Consider the following 22527-nt stretch of genomic DNA (forward strand, 5'->3'; position numbering starts at 1 on the left):
TCCTTCATTGCCTATAGTGATGGATGATGGCAGTTTTGTCATATCATCTCCTGCTGAGGTCACAGTTCCTGCACAATCATCTTCTCTTTCTGCAGAACCTGAAATCCCAGGAAATGGAGAAGATAAGGTGTAACCCTCCAAGCACTGAGCCCCGACAGTCAGCAACAAATATCCACTGAGAAGGGCTTGGAGCACTTACCTTGCTGTGTTGTTGAATGCATTTTCAGTAAAACATTTAAGAACAATGCTGGACAATACAGATTTATTTCCATGACAAGTTCACACAGTGCAGTAATACTGGCGCTGGTCATTTGTTCTTATTTATGAAAAAATCTTTTTGTATAAAGGGTTAAACCTGAATTGTGAAATAATAACAACAGAAGGGGAAGGAAAGAGCAGCATCGCTGAGTGAGATAGACGGATGGGGTCAGAGAGAGGGGTCAGCAATGGGCACGGCACACAGGCAAGTGACCGGGAGAACCACGTGAAAGGAGGGTGGAGGGGCGACCGGACTCCTGCTTCTCTTATAAGAACTTATCCCGGATAATGAGATCAGCCTGAGAGGAGGACAGATCTCTGACTGGTAAGGGGGGCTCTTAGCTCATACCTGGGGGTGGGGGGAACCCCATTACACACTACACCCCATTACACACTACATGCAGAGACCTGTTACATCACAGGAAATGATCACTGCAAGATGATGAGTGGTGACAGCAAACATACATATAGAATCCAAACACTCATCTGCAGACACACATATACAATCCCACCACTCATCTGCAGACACACATATAGAATCCCACCACTCATCTGCAGACATACATATAGAATCCCACCACTCATCTGCATACACACATATAGAATCCCACCACTCATCTGCAGACATACATATAGAATCCCACCACTCATCTGCAGACATACATATAGAATCCCACCACTCATCTGCATACACACATATAGAATCCCACCACTCATCTGCAGACATACATATAGAATCCCACCACTCATCTGCAGACACACATATAGAATCCAAACACTCATCTGCAGACACACATATAGAATCCCACCACTCATCTGCAGACACACATATAGAATCCCACCACTCATCTGCAGACATACATATAGAATCCCACCACTCATCTGCAGACACACATATAGAATCCCACCACACATCTGCAGACACACATATAGAATCCCACCACTCATCTGCATACACACATATAGAATCCCAACACTAATCTGCAGACACACATATAGAATCCCACCACACATCTGCAGACACACATATAGAATCCCACCACTCATCTGCATACACACATATAGAATCCCAACACTAATCTGCAGACACACATATAGAATCCCACCACTCATCTGCAGACACACATATAGAATCCCACCACACATCTGCAGACATACATATAGAATCCCACCACTCATCTGCAGACATACATATATAATCCCAACACTAATCTGCAGACACACATATAGAATCCCACAACTCATCTGCAGACACACATATAGAATCCCACCACTCATCTGCAGACACACATATAGAATCCCACCACTCATCTGCAGACATACATATAGAATCCCACCACACATCTGCAGACACACATATAGAATCCCACCACTCATCTGCAGACACACATATAGAATCCCTCCACTCATCTGCAGACACACATATAGAATCCCACCACTCATCTGCAGACACACATATAGAATCCCACCACTCATCTGCAGATACACATATAGATTCCCACCACTCATCTGCAGACACACATATAGAATCCCACCACTCATCTGCAGACATACATATAGAATCCCACCACTGATCTGCAGACACACATATAGAATTCCACCACTGATCTGCAGACACACATATAGAATCCCACAACTCATCTGCAGACACACATATAGAATCCCACCACTCATCTGCAGACACACATATAGAATCCCACCACTGATCTGCAGACATACATATAGAATCCCACCACTCATCTGCAGACACACATATAGAATCCCACCACAGATCTGCAGACATACATATAGAATCCCACCACTCATCTGCAGACATACATATAGAATCCCACCACTCATCTGCAGACACACATATAGAATCCCACCACTGATCTGCAGACACACATATAGAATCCCACCACTCATCTGCAGACACACATATAGAATCCCACCACTCATCTGCAGACACACATATAGAATCCCACCACTCATCTGCAGACACACATATAGAATCCCACCACTCATCTGCAGACATACATATAGAATCCCACCACTGATCTGCAGACATACATATAGAATCCCACCACTCATCTGCAGACACACATATAGAATCCCACCACTCATCTGCAGACACACATATAGAATCCCACCACTGATCTGCAGACACACATATAGAATCCCACCACTCATCTGCAGACACACATATAGAATCCCACCACTCATCTGCAGACACACATATAGAATCCCACCACTCATCTGCATACATACATATAGAATCCCACCACTCATCTGCAGACACACATATAGAATCCCACCACTCATCTGCAGACACACATATATAATCCCAACACTAATCTGCAGACACACATATAGAATCCCACCACTCATCTGCAGACATACATGTAGAATCCCACCACTGATCTGCAGACATACATATAGAATCCCACCACTCATCTGCAGACACACATATAGAATCCCACCACTCATCTGCAGACACACATACTGTATAGGACCTGATTCACAAAGCAGTGCCAACCTAGTTAGTACGCCTAAAGACCCGACAGTTTTAGTGCATCACGCAATATTTTTGTGCAAAGTAATTGCTTTGGGCATGCTAGCACCCTAGTTTGCATGCCCAAAGCAATTACTTTGCACAAAAATATTGCGTGATGCACTAAAACTGTCGGGCGGTGCGACGTTAACATCGCATCATTTGCGCGAATGATGCGACGTTAACGGCTCACTGCGCTTTGGGCGCGCTGACCTGGTTAGCACCCTCGTTTGCATGCCCAAAGTCTTTACGTACTAGGTTAGCACCGCTTTGTGAATTAAGCCGTTCTATGGATGAGAAGAGAACTTCTGGATTATTGAGATGCAGTTTCGGTAATAAGCTCTCAGGGTCTGACTGATGATTTGTAATACGGTTTTGGAGGAGGTGACCCAAGAGAAGGACCTTTTGTTTGTATCTTTGGATATGAAGATGAATTTGGGCAATTTTTCCAACAATAAGATTTTCACTGAATTCCTGGTGATCTTATAGACCAAATGCCCTCTTCCCCCGAGTTATTTTAATGTTCTTGGCAGAATCAGTTTTCTATTGAACAGATGTAGGATTTGAGCCTTTTGCCAGGGTTGGAATCCCGACTCGAGCCAGTATGTAAAACAGTAAGGAGTGTTTGGGCAAGGCTCCCTAGTGATGCTGGCTGCCCATGGAGCACCCCCTAGTGGCTGCAGCCCTGAAGCACTGTGAGCCCGCCAGGAGAAAAGCGTAATATTAATGTTCTGTGTCTTGGCTTGTCAATGTTATACAGTATATGCCACAAAAGTCAGTACACCGCTCACATTTGTGTCATTCTTTCATTCTATCATTACACTGACGCTATGACAGTGACACTGTGATACTTTTGTTGCCAGCGATGCAGTGGCTTAATGTTTGTGAGATACTGTATATGTGTCCTGACAAAAAGGAAGATAACTCTCTCTGGACAGCTCTTCTTCTCTTCCTGAATCTGTTTTATCTTCCGAACAACGTCTCCAACATCTCCTGTAAAACCATCATGAAGCTCTTTGTGTGGAAAATTCAAGTTTTGCCAACTGAAGCTAACTTCTTTAATTTCTTTGGTTGAACTGACACCTGGATAAATGTGTATCTTCTATATATACATGGCTGGCTTACAATTATGTATCTTCATTCACAACCAGTGTAATGTCTGGACTTCTTCCTCAGGTGATGTCCTCAGACAACCAAGATCTGCAATACCTCCATAAAGTGCAAGAAGCTGAAGAAGACAAATCATGTAAGTGTGCGGATCCAGAATCTTGGTGGCTTGAGTAGGACTCTTCTCTATAAATGACGTAGACCTGTTAGGAGGGCAAGAGGGCACTAAGGTCCAGGGCTTGGTGACTTAAGTAGGACTCTCTCTATAAATTACATAGACCTGTTAGGAGGGCACTAAGGTCCAGGGCTTGGTGACTTCATTAGGACTCTCTCTATAAATGATGTAGGCCTGTTAGGAGAGCAGGAGGGCGAAGGTTTGAGAACCTGAGTACGACTCTTCTCTGTTTATGACTTAGACCTGTTAGGAATGTACATTTGATAAAGGCGAAGAAGAGAGAACCGAGAGCCCGATATGGTGTAGTATGTCAAGGTAATTGGATAATTGGAAAGAGTATGAATTGTATACTCACAAACCAGGGTTACCTCCAGGCAACCACTGTGTAGGCAGGTGAGGAGATTAGCCTGTCCTCACTCAGGAATAAGAAGTCGCTCTCTGTAGGCTTGAAAAACAAGAAGGGGTATCCCCCTCCACCAAAGGTGGATACAATCAGTATTATGGTAGAGAACAGAGGCGCCAAAAGGATAAAAACAATATTTAAAAGTTTTAAAATTATTGCTTAGGAGGCAGTGGTGGACTCACCTCCCACAAGCAGACACAACAACTGTGTATTCACAAAAGGGACATTTATTGGTATACTCCAAATAAGGTTGCAACGCGTTTCGCAGGTCAAACCCGCTTCATCAGGCAATTACAGGAAGGAGCACACAACAGCAGTATGTCCAGATAGCACCTGGCGCCTCAGTGCTATCTGGACATACTGCTGTTGTGTGCTCCTTCCTGTAATTGCCTGATGAAGCGGGTTTGACCTGCGAAACGCGTTGCAACCTTATTTGGAGTATACCAATAAATGTCCCTTTTGTGAATACACAGTTGTTGTGTCTGCTTGTGGGAGGTGAGTCCACCACTGCCTCCTAAGCAATAATTTTAAAACTTTTAAATATTGTTTTTATCCTTTTGGCGCCTCTGTTCTCTACCATAATACAAATTTGATAAAGGTGCCTGTTTAAAATGGGTCAGGATATCAGTAGTAGTAAATCAGTAAATTTACTTCATTCATATAGTAAAATATCGGTAATATTTACTGATATTTTACTAGGACCCAGGAGCGTAGCAATAGCCATAGCAGCCATAGCAACCGCTATGGGGCCCTTGAGCAGAGGGGGCCCAGGTTATACTTGTTGTGTTCATTTTTAACTTTCCTTTGTTCCTCCACCCTCTGACTTTGTCTCTTAGCCCAAGGACTATACTCAATGTGCATTGCACGGGAAAGTAAATTGGCCAATCAACTCATATCCATGGGGTAGAGGCAGGTGTTATTGCTCAAAAGTGTCCAGTTCTGTGGGCCCCATGAAAATGTTGCTATGGGGCCCCATAACTTCTAGCTACGCCACTGCTAGGACCTTATCACCTAATCTCTCCCTACTCTCACACAGTGACCTCCCCTGGTGGTGGGCTAACCTAAACCAGAAGTTCACAAACTAAGCTGCGCTCAAATGTCCCAGCACACAGTCCTTGCAAAAAAACAGGTAAGCAGCCATGTAAACAGAACAGTATCAGGCCAGACAGTCCACTTCAGTGAGATAACCACCACCACACCCCAAGCAGTGGCCACTCACCATTATGACCCTCTGTCAGATGGGTCTTCAGCGCTTATGGGGTCATGCTTTGTGCTGTCTCTTAAGCCTATGTGGACGCACGGAGTGAGGCCTATGAGACAGTGCAAAGCAGCCGACCCGGTGGCCAACATGTGGGGTAGAGCCCATAAAAACTCTATATGAATACCCACGGATTTGTTTGTAAGTGTGAAATTCTTTAATAATTACATTTTTACTACAATTTTACTCTATGGGAGCTCTGAATTGTCTTATTTGAGGTGAATTGAACTGGCTACAGCGGCTTTGAAACACAGGAGGAGATATCGGTATATGGCAGGGGGCGGCCAGATGACCCCATAAGCGCTGAAGACCCATCTGACAGAGGGTCATTTTCTACTGGTGAGTGGCCAGTGCTTGGGGTGTGGTGGTGGTTATCTCACAGAAGTGGACTGTCTGGCCTGATACTGTTCTGTTTACATTGCTGCTTACCTGTTTTTTGCAAGGACTGTGTGCTGGGACATTTGAGCGCAGCTTAGTTTGTGAATTTCTGCTATATTGTTGTTTGGAGCAGCACACCACCTATTAGTTTACACCTAATTTATATCAGCGCAGTAGTTTGGTGATGCTAACCTTAAACACCCTGGGAAACTAACCTTAAGCCCTCCCCCCTCCTCTGAATCTAACTTAACCACTTGAGGACCACAGGCTTACACCCCCTAGTGACTAGGTGATTTTTACCATTCAGCACACTGCAGCTTTAGCGGCTTGATGCAGAGGCGTACTACTGAGCACACAAATTAATTTCCCCCCTTTTCTTGCCCCAACAGAGATTTCAGTTGTTGGTGGCGTCTGATTGCTGCTGCGACTTTTTTTTAATATTAATTTATCTGTCTCCCACACAGGGCTGCAGGAGATCGCAGCACTGTACATGTAAATATTGGCTGTTTTCAGCCGTTACACAGCCTGTCAGCCGCGATCGTGGCTAGCAGGATGGACCCAGTGCTCCTCTCTTTGTCGCGGCAAGGAACGATCACGCATGCATGCGCACGTTCCCTGCAAATCCCCGCCCACCACTCACTCTTGACGCCTTTCGGCGTTAGACGGACCTGGGGCTGCCACCTTCCCACCGTCAATCGGCGTTAGGCGGTCAGGAAGGGGTTAAACCCCTTGAGGATAACTAACCTTAACCCTCACACCAAACCTTAACCCCCCCCCCCATGGGCACCTAACCCTAATGCTGGGACACACCCTGTATAAAAGGATGTCCAAGGTAATGGCAGGCGCTGGGGCCGCCCACTATGCGAACTGTGGCTAAGTGCTCGCTATTTATATCCACGATTCGCATAGTGGGTGATGCCACTTACAACCATTTTAACTGCTCCGTGTTAGGAGGGCAGTGAGGTGCAGGGCTTTCTGCCTTGAGTAGGACTCTTCTCTATAAATTATGTAGACCTGTTAGAAGGGCAGTGAGGTCCAGGGCTTGGTGACTAGAGTAGAGGTCTTCTCTAGAAATGGCACAGACCTGTTAGGAGGGCAGTGAGGTCCAGGGCTTGGTGACTAGAGTAGAGGTCTTCTCTAGAAATGGCACAGACCTGTTAGGAGGGCAGTGAGGTCCAGGGCTTTCTGCCTTGAGTAGGGCTCTTCTCTATAAATTATGTAGACCTGTTAGGAGGGCAGTAAGGTCCAGGGCTTGGTGACTAGAGTAGAGGTCTTCTCTAGAAATGGCGCAGACCTGTTAGGAGGGCAGTGAGGTCCAGGGCTTGGTTACTTGAGTAGGACTTGTCTCTATAATTGATGTAGACCTGTTAGGAGGGCAGTGAGGTGCAGGGCTTTGTGGCTTCAATTGGACTTTTCTCTCTAAATGATGTAGACCTTTTAGGAGAGCAGTAAGGTCCAGGGCTTTGTGACTAGAGTAGGTGTCACAAGAGCCCTGGTGGCTGACCGCAATTGGCCTTCTAAACGGTGCCAGCGCACAGATCGTGCGAACTCTGGTCGCAGTCAATGCGCAGGAACCGTTAAGAATTAGCCGCAGACAAACCAGAAGGGAGCCTGTGAGATACGGGTAATTACAACTTCACACACTGGTTCAGGGTAAACTGCCACCACCGCAGTTACCATGGGACCGAGGAGCCCACTGACTGACTAGTCCTGCGAATAAAACGGTTAAACACACGATATTCTGTCTAGTCAACGACAAACAAACAGTAGCGTATCTTCAGAGACCCGGGATCAGTTCTGTGTGTGCTGATAAGCAGGGTAGCGGACAGTGAATGACTTGGATAAAGTCGTTTATTCACAGCAATATAAATAATTAATATATACAGACAATTATTAAAATCAACAATTATTAAAACAGTAATAGCCAGTATAAAAAATAAAAGAAGGGAGAAAAATACTTAGGGTTTGTGGAAATATGTCCTTTCGTGGGAAAATCATCAAGTCCAAGCAAAACGGTTTCAGGTTCTTAAAGCTCTTGGTTTCAATCAAAGTTCAGCAGAATTCTTTGTTCCAGGTTACAGAAGATGGCCAATCAAGATGGCTGCTAGCCCATGTGTCCTTTGTTTCAGAGCTTGATTCAAAGTTCAGCAAAATGGCCACCAGCCATGTGTCCTCTGGCTGGCAGCAGAATGTTCAAGATGTTTCAGGGTGGAAGACACTGAGTTTGGGTCCTCTGCCATTCTTATGCCCCTGATTCAGTAGGAGGGAGTGAGGGCGTGGAGCCACACACCCCCTTAGAACATGAGATGAGTCCTCCCCTTGTCCTGGGGACCAGAAATCATATCTACCCATATATGGGCTCTATCTCACAGAACCGTACAGGTCAGGGCAGATTTATTAACATTTTCAGGTCTGTCTCGATTTACCCAGCGCCCTGATACCAGACATGAGGGGTGGGACCCCTGTGGTATCATCAGGGCACTTTCAAACTGCCTAACTGGCAGTCTTTACCTCAGAATGTTCTGAAACTTCCTCAGAACCAGCACCGGGACTCATGCTACACTTCCCCCACGTTTGGCGAAGCTGCCATCTCAAGAACCCCAGAAATATGACAGATCTGGGAAGTTATGGATTATGCTATGAGACTCAGGTTATTCAGGATGTGTGCTAGCTGCTAACAGCTGACTTCCCTTTGATCTTTACCAGGGAGCAAGGTGTCAAGACCTCCCAAGGATTCGTAGCCTGCCTGGCTGCACCTAGGCATCCTTATCACCCTTTGGTTAATTAACATCTACATGAGATCAGCTAGGTGTCACCTGGTTCCCAGAACAGAAAGGGGAATTGTGCCTTCCACAGGGAATATGTCCAAGCTAATTAACACCTCCCCCCAGGCTTTTACTCAGCTAAGACAGATCCCCCAGCTGTTCCTAGGTAGAGGGATACTACACATCAAATCTTGGTTCTATTGATCTGAAGCACAATCGATGCAGAGAATCAAGTGCGATCGCTTTTTCTTCACGGGTGGGTCCAGGACGCGTCTGCGGCCCCGCAACCGTCCGTGACAGTAGGACTCTCTCTATAAATGACGTAGACCTGTTAGGAGTGCAGTAAGGTGCAGGGCTTGGTGACTAGAGTAGAGGTCTACTCTATAAATGAGGTAGACGTTAGGAGTGCAGTGAGGTGCAGGGCTGGGAGACTTGAGTAGGACTCTTTTCTATTAATGATGTAGACCTGTTAGGAGGCCAGTAAGGTCCCGGGCTGGGCAACTTGAGTAGGACTCTTTTCTCTATAAATTATGTAGGCCTGTTAGGAGGGCTGTAAGTAATTATGCTGTGGTATCTGGCATGCCGACATTACCAGCAGATCGTTTAATTCCAGTAAGCTTTAGAGTGGAGGCTACGTGGTTAGACTTGAGGGGCCAGAGACGTAGAAGAAGAGAAAGGGTCCAAGGACTAAACCTTATGGGACCCCAACAGTGATAGGGCGTAAAGAAAAGTTGGAAGGTAAAATGCCGGAAGTCCTGACTGTGAAATAGTTTGGTCCATCTTGACAAAAGCAGAACAACAAAAACAAAAGTTTGCTTTCCTAAAACAGAAAGAATTTGTGATAACTCAGGTTGGAGTGAGCTCGAGATGTCTCCCAGGCACCACTGCTGAATATATGCAAACAAAAGCAGAAGTGATAAAGAAGAATTAGAATAGATGTGAAACCTTTAGATTTAACAGGAAATGAGTCAGTGGTGACTTTGACGAGGGGTTTTCTATGGAGTATTTAATTTGGGACCGAAACCAGATTGGAGATGATAAAGGAGGAGGAATCAGATAGATGCTGCACCAAGTCAGAGTGAACTTGAGAAGCTTGGGGAAGAAGAGAGGCAGGTCAGTATTTGTGGAGGGCTCTAAGGTCCTGAGAGTTATGTGAAATACAATATATCTACAATAAGAAATTGGTCCTGCTAATCCTTAAAGGGATACTGTAGGGGGGTCAGGGGAAAATGAGCTGAAGTTACCCGGGGCTTCTAATGGTCCCCCACAGACATCCTGCGCCCGCGCAGCCACTCCCCAATGCTCCGGCCCCGCCTCTGGTTCACTTCTGGAATTTCAGACTTTAAAGTCTGAAAACCACTGCGCCTGCGTTTCCGTGTCCTCGATCCCGCTGATGGCACCAGGAGCGTACTGCGCAGGCCCAGTATGGTCTGTGCCTGCGCCGTGCACTCCTGGTGACATCAGCGGGATCGAGGACACGGCAACGCAGGCGCAGTGGTTTTCAGACTTTAAAGTCTGAAATTCCAGAAGTGAACCAGAGGCGGGGCCGGAGCATTGGGGAGTGGCTGCGCCAACACAGGATGTCTGCGGGGGACCATTAGAAGCCCCGGCTAACTTCAACTCATTTTCCCCCGACCCCCCTACAGTGTCCCTTTAAGTGATTTTATTGGTTGTTCAGACTGTCAGATGCGACTTATCCACTGAACGTATTAACTGTATGACTGGAAGAAAGATTGTTTAAGATGGCCATACATTGTCAGATTTCTCATAGGTTCTAGGACTTGTCCACAGGTTCTCCCCAGTTATGTCTTATGCCAGGGTGGAACGTTTCCAATTCAGGTGCAGTTGTTGTAATATAATAATAAAAGCTGTTTGTGCTCAAAAGTGTGGTGACTTATATTGACTTACATCATTTGGACAACCTCCAAGCTGAAAGAGGTGCTCAGATCTGCTTCCTGCTTGTAGAGATTGGGTGTGTATGGTTATGATTGACCAGTTTTTGTTCTTTTTTTTTTTTCCCCCATCTAGATGTCAAAATGGACCTGTGGTTTGTCCAACCTTCTCCTCGTATACTTTGCGCTATGTGTGGGGTCTGCGCAGCTCTACTTTCCATCATCGTTATCCTCATCATCTCCTTCAGATGTAAGTGTGACTTCATTCACATGCCACATGCAGTCACGGTTCAGTCTGATGTGTCACACGCCCTCACTCACTGCATGTCCCGTATTCCCAGCAGCAGAGACTCCAAACTAAGATGATGTCAGAGAGACACCCTTAAGTCTTGTGAGCATTTCGGGTTCATTTCCCGCTACGTCCACTGTGACTTCATCTAAGCCACAAGGACATTGAGATATACATCTTGTAGCTGAAGCATAGCTGTGCAGGATTGGGCATTGCTCCTGTGTACACCTCCAGCACTCTCTGCTGCAGCACTAATTGGTGAAAGGGAATATATGTTCCCTGAGCCAATAAGGATGATTTTTACAATTAAAAATACTTTTATTTTCTCAGTTCAAACATTTTAAATGATAGAAATAGCTAAACAAAATGTGTGGTTTTTATCGACAGTAGGGCTTTTTTTTTGTTAAACTGGAACTGGAAAAACGGATATTTTTTTTCTATTTTTGTCCTCTTTTTCCCATTAATATGCATTGTTGTTGCACAGAAAATGTGTTGGAAAAAAATGCCATACAATGAAAGCCTAGTTTGTCTTGAAAAAAAAAATACAAATATATGTTTTATTTAGGTGTCATAAGTAAGGATACAGTTATTGCTGATTAAACAGGGACATAGCAAACATTGCAAAACTGCTCTGGTCCATAAGGGGGAAACAAGGTATGGATGTGAAGTGGTTAAATGAGTCAGGTCAGGGCCACAGGCCTTCCGAGGACTGTTGGCATCCAAGCCAGGCAGATCACATCCCCGTCAAGAATAAAATCATCTCCATAACTTAGTCGCGTTGGTGTGCAATGCATGGAAGATTGTGAATGTGACCTTAGTGTGTGTGGAGATCTGCCAGATGTGATCGATGTGTCCCATCTCTTCCATCAGCATAACGATAATGGTGGTAGTAGTCAAGCTGATATTCTGTCCGATGTCTCCTGACATCTGCTGAAGGATCTAGCTGTGTATTGCTAAATTCAGACTCATGTCTGTCACATGTTGTGTAGTTCATATACCTGTGGAGGCCTCACATTTTTCTGGAGCAGAAAATACACGCAAAGCACATAAACCAAAGTGACATCAATGTAATGACCTCAGTAGTTCAAAGCTTGTGGATGGTTCAGAGGCGCCCGACACCTCTCACACCGCAGAGTTCCAGTAAAGAGTCCCACTGAACCTTCTTGACCAACTTCAGTCAAAGAAATTTCTTCCAGCTGTGCTCTCCATGGAAGAGCAAATCCACAGTGGGCATGTGCAAGTGAGCTCTGCACATGCCCAGTCGAATGAAGCACACTGCTTTTTTCCCTCCATACATGAGCACTCTGTTCTACTGCGCATGCTTGCCCCTTAATCATACATACCAAGTGCAAATGTATCCAGGGCCCTGCTACTGCGCATGCTTGCACCTTAGTCATACATACCAAGTGCAAATGTATCCAGGGCCCTGCTACTGCGCATGCTTGCACCTTAGTCATACATACCAAGTGCAAATGTATCCAGGGCCCTGCTGACAGCCTGAAGACACCTATTCAGCACATTCTGACACATAGAAATAGAGAGATCCTTGGCTGGAATAGTAAGCTATCACACTCGGAAGCTCACACTATCAAGGTAAGTTTTTAACAAGCTTCATGTGATCTTGCCAGGGGGGTTAAAATCCAGGGATACATGTGTTGGAAAATGAATTACAATAGCTAGTACAGCTTGTGGGATGCATGTATGAAGTGCTTCTGTCACCACAGGCAATTGTGTCAAGAGAACAAAGGACATCTAGAATCCTTGAGGAAGGAGTCATGGCCCATACTCACGAGGGACTTTTGTCGCCTCAACACGCGGCGCGCGCGTGTTGTGGCGACAGGTCGCCCGTGAGTATGGGCCGCGCGCACCCCGAACTGTCGCCCTCAAAGGGCGCGCACCCCAAACTGTCGCCCGTCGCTGATGTCGCCAGGCGATTGAAAAGTTCAATCGCCTGGCAACAGTCGCCGCCGCAACTCCGCCGCAGCTGTCGCTAGTCCGCGTGAGTACGCGGACTAGCGACAGCAACCTCCATTGAGGTACACAGAGCTTCCGGCGAGCTTCCGGCGGGGGGAGGAGGAACGTCGGCGACAGCTTCTGTCATGCCGCTGGTCCCTCTTCCGCGTGTGTACGTGGAGGGACCTGGCGAGGAGCTGTCGCCAGCCTGTCGCCCACACGCTCACGTGTGCTGGCGACAGGCAACATTTGCTGCCCGTGAGTATGGGCCATCAGTCTGTGGTATGGGTAGCTGGAGAAACAGGGCTACATCCATGACCATAAACTAATCAAGACAAATGTCACATCAGAGGTCACAAATCAGGGGCTGCAGAGTACTGGAAGACCTCACATCTGGCCACTAACTTGGCATGCCTAAACAGAAGGTCTCCATGCTGTGTGAAGTGTGCTCTTCATGACCATGTAGAGATGTATGATTGCCAGAAGAAGACATCTCCAGTCTTCATTAAACTCCCAATTCTTGTCTTGTCTCCACTGTCATATCCCTCGCTGGTCATTCAGGAATCATCCTCAGATGCCCAGATTTCCTTCACTGAGCCATGTGCTCCAAAATAACCCAACTCCAGGATAAAGGTAACTGACAATCAGGGCCGTTTTAAGCAACAATGGGGCCCCAGGGCAAAATAAACCTGCCCCCCCCCCCCCCCAACATATACCCCAGAACAAAAATCAGCATTAAGGGACCTTTTTTGCAGCTGGTATAGTCAGGGTGTGAAGCCCCAATCGGTCGGAGCTCCACATTCTGGCTACCTCAGCCTGCATGGGGGACAAGGGATTAAAAAGTTTCAGGAGGGGGGACCCCACATAATAAAAAAAAAAATTCCCACACTCTAAACATAAAAAAAAAAAAAATTGGGAAAATAGGAAAAAATGCCAGGGATCTTCATACAGCCATATTGCGGCTGTATAGCGATTGCTGGCCAAAGCGCTGCGGCTGCGTATAGATCCCCTGGAAACCCCGTCAGGAAATGTATTGCTCTTTCGTTTGATACATGTAAAATTACACTACCGTTAGGTTTGCTACTAAAAGTGACATTTACCGCATTTAAAAGTATACTTTTTTCCTTCGAAACTTTAAAATCGATTTTCTCAAAAACTATAAGGTCTTTTTGAAAAATTGTTTTCCCCTCTTATTCCCTATTCTGCAAATTTAGGGTTTCTAGCATTTAAGGTGGATTTGCTATTAACCGTTAAATTCGGCGGGTTTTTAAATGTGTATTTTTTTTTCCTTTGAAACTTTAAAATTGATTTTCTCAAAAACTATAAGGTCGATTTGAATTTTTTTTCCTCTTGTAGCCACTGGGGGCCCCTACAGGCTCTGGGGCCCTGAGGCAATTGCCTCCTTTGCCACTATGGTAGTGCCGGCCCTGCTGACAATGTGGAAAGGGATTACCACTTACATTGGGTTTGTTCTACTGACTGGGTTCAAGTTGGGGATAATTTTTTTCATTTCCTTTTCCTCACTTAGTCTGTCTGGCCGTACTATAAGCCGTGGTGGCTCTGAAACAGTTGTGCTGTTACATAATCTAGGTTGAAAAAGACAGGGGTCCATCAAGCTGAACCATTTGAGCCACACTACACCTCAGTCCTAAGTACAGAAAGGGGAGAAACTGTCTCCTGACTGGATCAAGGTATAACCTTTCCACACATCGCAGTCATAGCTAAGCTAAGGTTAGGAAATCATCCCAGTCTCCTTTAAATGCAAGTATAGAATTTGCCATAACTCTTTCCTGTGGTATGACACATCTTAAGCACTTTTACTGTGAAGAACCCCTTCCTACGTATGTGGTTAAGTCTTGTTTCTTCCATATTCAAGATTTGATATGTTGTACATTTTTTCCATCTAGACCCCGGTGAGAAGCCACCTGACCGCTCGTTTGAGTTCCAGATTGGGAACCTCAGTGAAAGAATGAACTCTGCACTGGCCCAGATGAGTCAGGATGGTGAGTCTGCTTGTGCTTGGAGAGGGTGGCAATACTTGGCACTGTGAGGCCATCAAGTCATTCTTCTTTTATCTTCTGACTCACAGGAGCCAAAATGTCAGAGAAATTACGGCAGATGGATGATACTCTGAAGGCTATGCAAGCTGATACGTCTATAAGTAAGTGTCAGCATAGAATTCCATAACATGACTGCATCCTCTACAGCCTCTTGCCTTGGGGAACTTGCTGAAGAACCTGGAGATGAGAATGAGTAGAAATAGTTGATGTTAGGTAGAAGTTTAGGAGGCTATGGTGCAATACTGAGGCAGGGCATGTTCGTTTCAGAGAATGAGCGCTTGGTGATGAGTGTAGGTCAGGAGGAAGAGTTGTGCTGCCTGATGGTGGTAATTGTACATGAGGTTGTGGCTTTGGCGACTGCTGTGTTGGCCATACACAGGGTTAGAATTCTGGGATGGAGCTGTGTCTATTGTTGGCTGCAGAGGATGGAACATTGGGGTGATGTTGAGGTCTAGTGAGCACAATATTGGTTTGAAGCCTAGTGATATAATTTCATGAAGTTGGATAGGGTTAGGGTCTCTCGGCAGAGAGAGTTATGTCAGCGGTGAGGAAGGGTTGGCCTTTATGAAGAAGTGAGTTTTCTTGAAGGTGCTAAGGAGGGGCAAGCCTGACGGGCAGTGGTTGAGAGTTTTACAGGATGGGGTGGCTCTGGTGAAGTCCGGTAGTCGTGCATGGTAGTGCGAGATGCGTGGGCTGGTTAGGAGGAGGTCACTGGAGGAGCAGAGTGGGCAGCTAGGTGTGTAACTGCTGATCAGGTCTGACATGTAGGCCTCCAATGAATGAGATAAACAAATAATGACCCTTATTCAATACACTTTTTCACCTACGTTTTCTTCTAGGAGATAATTTTTCATCTTTTCTTTAACCTCTTCAGCCCGTGAGTTGTTTTCACCTTATGGACGAGAGGAATTTTCACATTTCAGCGCTTCTCCCTTTCATTCCCCAATAACTTTATCACTACTAATCACAACAAAACAATCTATACCTTGTTTGTTGCGCCACCAATTAGGCTTTCTTTGGGTGGTACATTATGCAAACTATTATTTTATTCTAAATGCGTTTTAATGGGGATAATAAGAAAAAAATTGAAAAAAAAATCATTTTTCTGTTTTTGGCCATTATACTTTTAAAATAAAACGTAAAACTGTGGATAAAAACCACACATTTTATTTTCCCATCTTTTCCCAGTTATCGCACCCGGGTAGTCACAAAAGTCTCAGCAAGGTCTGCAGCGACAGTGGCTGACGCCGGCTTGCGCTCCAGCACAAACTGTCGTACATCAGCAGGGCAAATGTTCAGAAACTGTTCCAGGACTACCAAGTCCTCCAGGGCATCATAAGACCCTTTGGTGAGGCCTAGCATCCACTGGTGGAGTGTGGTGCGCAAGCTGCTGATAACATCTCGGTAAGAGTCAGAAGGCTTTTTTTCTGCCAGGCCCTGAACTTCTTGTGATAGGCTTCTGGCGTCAGCTGGTATTTGGTAATGATAGCGTCTTTTATAGCAGCATAATCATTATCTTTTTCCGCAGGTAACTCTGCGAAAGCATCAAGCGCTTTGTAGCGCAGCAAAGGTGTCAGATGTCTGGCCCACTGGTCTTGGGACAGACGATACTGACGGCATGCTTTCTCAAAAGACCGCAAGAACAAGTCAATGTCTGTGTCTTTCTCAATATTAGCAAATTTACATTTTGCACTTACGGGTGATGCGGCTCCTTCAGCAGGGAGGCTGGGCGGTGAACTCCGGCTGGCCTGTTGCACTTTTGCCATGTTCAGTTCATGCTGTCGTTGGCACTCCCATTCTGAAGCAGCAGCTTGCCGCTCCTCTCGCTTTTGCTCTGCCATGTACTGCAGGTACTTCTCCAGGTCAGTGTCCATCAGCTTTCGTAATGCCTGCTGCATTACTGGGTCAGCACAAATGGACAGTCCAGTACTGGCCGGTTCTGGGAGAGTACTTGGAGGAGCTCTGAGATCGGGGTCCACACTGACAGTCTCCTGGGTAACTGTTGCAGCAGGGCCCGCAGGATGTTCAACCTCTGTACGCCCAGGATCTTCAGTCTCTGGTTCCCCCCATCTAGAGTTAGATGGGCCGGTGTCCACCTCAGCGGACACATCCAGCACCCGTAGTTGCTGGGTATCCCATTGAAACAAGTCTGTTATCATGTCCTGTTTGTTCTTGCGGAGGGTGTCAATGCCCTGCAGCTGACAAAGATTTTCCAGGTCTGCTAGGCACATGTCCTTGTAGTTCCCGGACATTTTCACGCCAAATAAAATAAAACTTTTGGGGAGGGGTACTGGCTACACAGTCTCTCTGTATATATAAAAAATATATTGCATTCAGCTACTACCAACAAATTAGTTCGTTTCTCGGTAGGGCTAATTTGATAGCGCTATCTGAGATACTCTCAGCACAACACAGCTCCCAAACGCTGCCAAACACTGTCACTGGACCCCTAGAGGCCGGACGGCACAATGCCTCCTAATAGGTTTCAGCACACAGACCATGCAATCTGTGGTCGCAATCGGTGTGCAGAAACCGCTGGGATCTTGGCAGCAGACCGACTAGGAGGGAGCCTGTGAGTTACGGTAATACAAATTACACACTATTTCAGGGTATAACTGCCACCACCTCCGTTACCATGGGACAGAGGAGCCCACTGACTGGCTGATTCTAGACCTGCAAATAGAAACGGTTAAACACACTCTATTTTATCTAGCTAGCAACAATAGTAGTGAATCTTCAGAGACCAGGGTTCAGTTTGTGCGGCTGAATAATAGGGTAGCTGAAAGAATAAATGACGCTAGCGTTGTTTATTAAAAATGCAATATAAATAATTAATATATACAGAAAATCATTAAAATCAACAATTATAGAGACAATTAATAGCACAGTATGAAATAAAAAAATGGAATAAAATACTTAGGATCGTGGAAATATGTCCTTTCTGGGAAAACGCGTAAAGTTCCTTTGTTTAAGGTCAGGAGCAAAGTTCAGACAAGATGGCCGCCACTGTTCCTCAAAGCAGCAGCATGCTCCCAAGAAGATGGAAGTTGGACGAATGAGGCCCACCTGCTAGCAATGTGCTTTTGATTAAGCTGGTTTGTGGGTGTGGCAATGCCTGCCCCCTCTGAATTACAAACCAATCACAGTTCATTCCCTCTGAGAGAGATTTAGGTTTAAACTTATAAAACACAGTAATTCAAAACCGATATATGATAACAGATTAATATTCCTCAGAGGATGACAATTCCTATGACATCAGACTTGATTAGGGTAGAGGGTCCAGTTTCTGAGAAGTTTAATAACTTGGTTGTAGGGGCCCCTGGCCCCTCTAGACTGGTATCAAAAGATTCAGCAAGACTCTACAAACCCAATGATACCACTCTCATAACTATCCTATTTACGGTATTCCGTAAATAGGCAGAAAATCATAAACTCCATGTATTCCTAAGCTGTCTACATGGCTCCGGTAAGTCTGAGCCCTTGCTGTGGGGAATCTCCCTTTGCTGGGCTCACCAAATGGTGTTCTCTTCAAATGGCCAGCTCACACTTAGCTATGATCTGCCTCTGAAAGGAAATCATTTGTTCCTTGCTAATTAAACAAAACCTTGGGACAATCCCAGACAACAGGCTTCATGAAAAGACTTTCCTAGCAACTATGATTGCAACAGAGACCACCCAGGCTTGACTGCTAAGCCTGGGGGGTCTCTGATCCACAGACAGACAATCCAGATCTGGCAACGCAACGACAATCGGTGCAGGAAACCGATTGCGATTGCGTTTTCTGATCTCACGGCTCGTCCGTCACATCTATCTCCTCTGTTACAGGACTATCTCCTCTGTTACAGGACTATCTCCTCTGTTACATGTCTATCTTCTCTGTTAAAGGACTATCTCCCCTGTTACAGGTCTATCTCCTCTGTTACAGGTCTATCCCCTCTGTTACAGGTCTATCTTCTCTGTTAAAGGACTATCTCCTCTGTTACATGTCTATCTTCTCTGTTACAGGTCTATCTCCTCTTTTACAGGTCTATCTTCTTTGTTACAGGTCTATCTTCTCTGTTACAGGTCTATCTTCTCTGTTACAGGTCTATCTCCTCTTTTACAGGTCTATCTCCTCTGTTACAGGTCTATCTCCTCTGTTACAGGTCTATCGTCTCTTTTACAGGTCTGTCTCCTCTGTTACAGGTCTATCTCCTCTGTTACAGGTCTGTCTCCTCTGTTACATGTCTATCGTCTCTGTTACAGGTGTATCTCCTCTGTTACAGGTCTATCTCCTCTGTTACAGGTCTATCTCCTCTGTTACAGGTCTGTCTCCTCTGTTACAGGTCTATCGTCTCTGTTACAGGTCTATCTCCTCTGTTACAGGTCTATCTCCTCTGTTACAGGTATATCTCCTCTGTTACAGGTCTGTCTCCTCTGTTTCAGGTCTATCTCCTATGTTACAGGTCTATCTGCTCTGTTACAGGTCTATCTCCTCTGTTACAGATCTGTCTCCTCAGTTACAGGTCTATCGTCTATGTTACAGGTCTATCTTCTCTGTTACAGGTCTGTCTCCTCTGTTACAGGTCTATCGTCTCTGTTACAGGTCTATCTTCTCTGATACATGTCTATCGTCTCTGTTACAGGTGTATCTCCTCTGTTACAGGTCTATCTCCTCTGTTACAGGTCTATCTCCTCTGTTACAGGTCTGTCTCCTCTGTTACAGGTCTATCGTCTCTGTTACAGGTCTATCTCCTCTGTTACAGGTCTATCTTCTCTGTTACAGGTCTATCTCCTCTGTTACAGATCTGTCTCCTCAGTTACAGGTCTATCGTCTATGTTACAGGTTTATCTTCTCTGTTACAGGTCTATCTTCTCTGTTACAGGTCTATCGTCTATGTTACAGGTCTATCTCCTCTGTTACAGGTCTATCTTCTCTGTTACAGGTCTATATCCTCTGTTACATGTATTTCTCCTCTGTTACAGGTATATCTCCTCTGTTACAGGTGTATCTCCTCTGTTACAGGTCTATCTTCTCTGTTACAGGTCTATCTCCTCTGTTACAGGTCTATCTCCTCTGTTACAGGTCTATCGTCTCTGTAACAGGTCTATCTCCTCTGTTACAGGTCTATCGTCTCTGTTACAGGTCTGTCTCCTTTATTACAGGTCTATCTCCTCTGTTACAGGTGTATCTTCTCTGTTACATGTCTATCTTCCCTGTTACAGGTCTATCTTCTCTGTTACAGGTCTATCGTCTCTATTACAGGTCTATCTTCTCTGTTACATGTCTATCTTCTCTGTTACAGGTCTATCTCCTCTGTTACAGGTCTATCTTCCCTGTTACAGGTCTATCTCCTCTGTTACAGGTCTATCTCCTCTTTTACAGGTCTATCTTCTTTGTTACAGGTCTATCTTCTCTGTTACAGGTCTATCTTCTCTGTTACAGGTCTATCTCCTCTTTTACAGGTCTATCTCCTCTGTTACAGGTCTATCTCCTCTGTTACAGGTCTATCGTCTCTTTTACAGGTCTGTCTCCTCTGTTACAGGTCTATCTCCTCTGTTACAGGTCTGTCTCCTCTGTTACATGTCTATCGTCTCTGTTACAGGTGTATCTCCTCTGTTACAGGTCTATCTCCTCTGTTACAGGTCTATCTCCTCTGTTACAGGTCTGTCTCCTCTGTTACAGGTCTATCGTCTCTGTTACAGGTCTATCTCCTCTGTTACAGGTCTATCTCCTCTGTTACAGGTATATCTCCTCTGTTACAGGTCTGTCTCCTCTGTTTCAGGTCTATCTCCTATGTTACAGGTCTATCTTCTCTGTTACAGGTCTATCTCCTCTGTTACAGATCTGTCTCCTCAGTTACAGGTCTATCGTCTATGTTACAGGTCTATCTTCTCTGTTACAGGTCTGTCTCCTCTGTTACAGGTCTATCGTCTCTGTTACAGGTCTATCTTCTCTGATACATGTCTATCGTCTCTGTTACAGGTGTATCTCCTCTGTTACAGGTCTATCTCCTCTGTTACAGGTCTATCTCCTCTGTTACAGGTCTGTCTCCTCTGTTACAGGTCTATCGTCTCTGTTACAGGTCTATCTCCTCTGTTACAGGTCTATCTTCTCTGTTACAGGTCTATCTCCTCTGTTACAGATCTGTCTCCTCAGTTACAGGTCTATCGTCTATGTTACAGGTTTATCTTCTCTGTTACAGGTCTATCTTCTCTGTTACAGGTCTATCGTCTATGTTACAGGTCTATCTCCTCTGTTACAGGTCTATCTTCTCTGTTACAGGTCTATATCCTCTGTTACATGTATTTCTCCTCTGTTACAGGTATATCTCCTCTGTTACAGGTGTATCTCCTCTGTTACAGGTCTATCTTCTCTGTTACAGGTCTATCTCCTCTGTTACAGGTCTATCTCCTCTGTTACAGGTCTATCGTCTCTGTAACAGGTCTATCTCCTCTGTTACAGGTCTATCGTCTCTGTTACAGGTCTGTCTCCTTTATTACAGGTCTATCTCCTCTGTTACAGGTGTATCTTCTCTGTTACATGTCTATCTTCCCTGTTACAGGTCTATCTTCTCTGTTACAGGTCTATCGTCTCTATTACAGGTCTATCTTCTCTGTTACATGTCTATCTTCTCTGTTACAGGTCTATCTCCTCTGTTACAGGTCTATTTCCTCTGTTACAGGTCTATCTTTTCTGTTACAGGTGTATCTTCCCCGTTACAGGTGTATCTTCCCCGTCACAGGTCTATCTTCTCTGTTACATGTCTATCTTCTCTATTACAGGTCTATCTTCTCTGTTACAGGTCTATCTCCTCTGTTACAGGTCTATCTTTTCTGTTACAGGTCTATCTCCTCTGTTACAGGTCTATCTTCTCTGTTACAGGTCTATCTCCTCTGTTACAGGTCTATATTTTCTGTTACAGGTCTATCTCCTCTGTTACAGGTCTATCTTCTCTGTTACAGGTCTATCTTCTCTGTTACAGGTCTATCTTCTCTGTTACAGGTCTGTCTCCTCTGTTACAGGTTCATCTCCTCTGTTACAGGTCTATCTCCTCTGTTACAGGTCTATCTTTTCTGTTACAGGTCTCTCTCCTCTGTTACAGGTCTATCTTCTCTGTTACAGGTCTATCTCCTCTGTTACAGGTCTATCTTCTCTGTTACAGGTCTGTCTCCTCTGTTACAGGTTCATCTCCTCTGTTACATGTCTATCTCCTCTGTTACAGGTCTGTCTCCTCTGTTACAGGTGTATCTTCTCTGTTACATGTCTATCTTCTCTGTTACAGGTCTATCATCTATGTTACAGGTCTATCTCCTCTGTTACAGGTCTGTGTCATCTGTTACAGGACTGTCTCCTCTGTTACAGGTCTGTGTCCTCTGTTACAGGTCTATCTCCTCTGTTACAGGTCTGTCTCCGCTGTTACAGGTGTATCTCCTCTGTTACAGGTCTATCTTCTCTGTTACAGGTCTGTCTCCTCTG

At 45.3% G+C, this 22527-nt stretch overlaps 1 protein-coding gene across 1 annotated transcript in view; it reads left to right on the plus strand.

Moving 5' to 3' along the window:
• Positions 1-479: 479 nt before the first annotated feature.
• LOC137560821 (asialoglycoprotein receptor 1-like) overlaps positions 480-22527 on the plus strand; it is a 131299-nt gene continuing 109251 nt past the window's right edge. Inside the window, exons 1-5 of the mRNA XM_068271956.1 lie at positions 480-583; positions 3965-4034; positions 10903-11016; positions 14916-15011; positions 15098-15169. Coding sequence (XP_068128057.1) covers positions 3968-4034; positions 10903-11016; positions 14916-15011; positions 15098-15169 — 349 coding nt within the window. The 5' untranslated portion in view covers positions 480-583; positions 3965-3967. The remainder of the gene's footprint in view (positions 584-3964; positions 4035-10902; positions 11017-14915; positions 15012-15097; positions 15170-22527) is intronic.

This window comes from Hyperolius riggenbachi, chromosome 3 (genome assembly GCF_040937935.1).
Source record: "Hyperolius riggenbachi isolate aHypRig1 chromosome 3, aHypRig1.pri, whole genome shotgun sequence".
In the NCBI taxonomy this organism is placed as follows: domain Eukaryota; kingdom Metazoa; phylum Chordata; class Amphibia; order Anura; family Hyperoliidae; genus Hyperolius; species Hyperolius riggenbachi.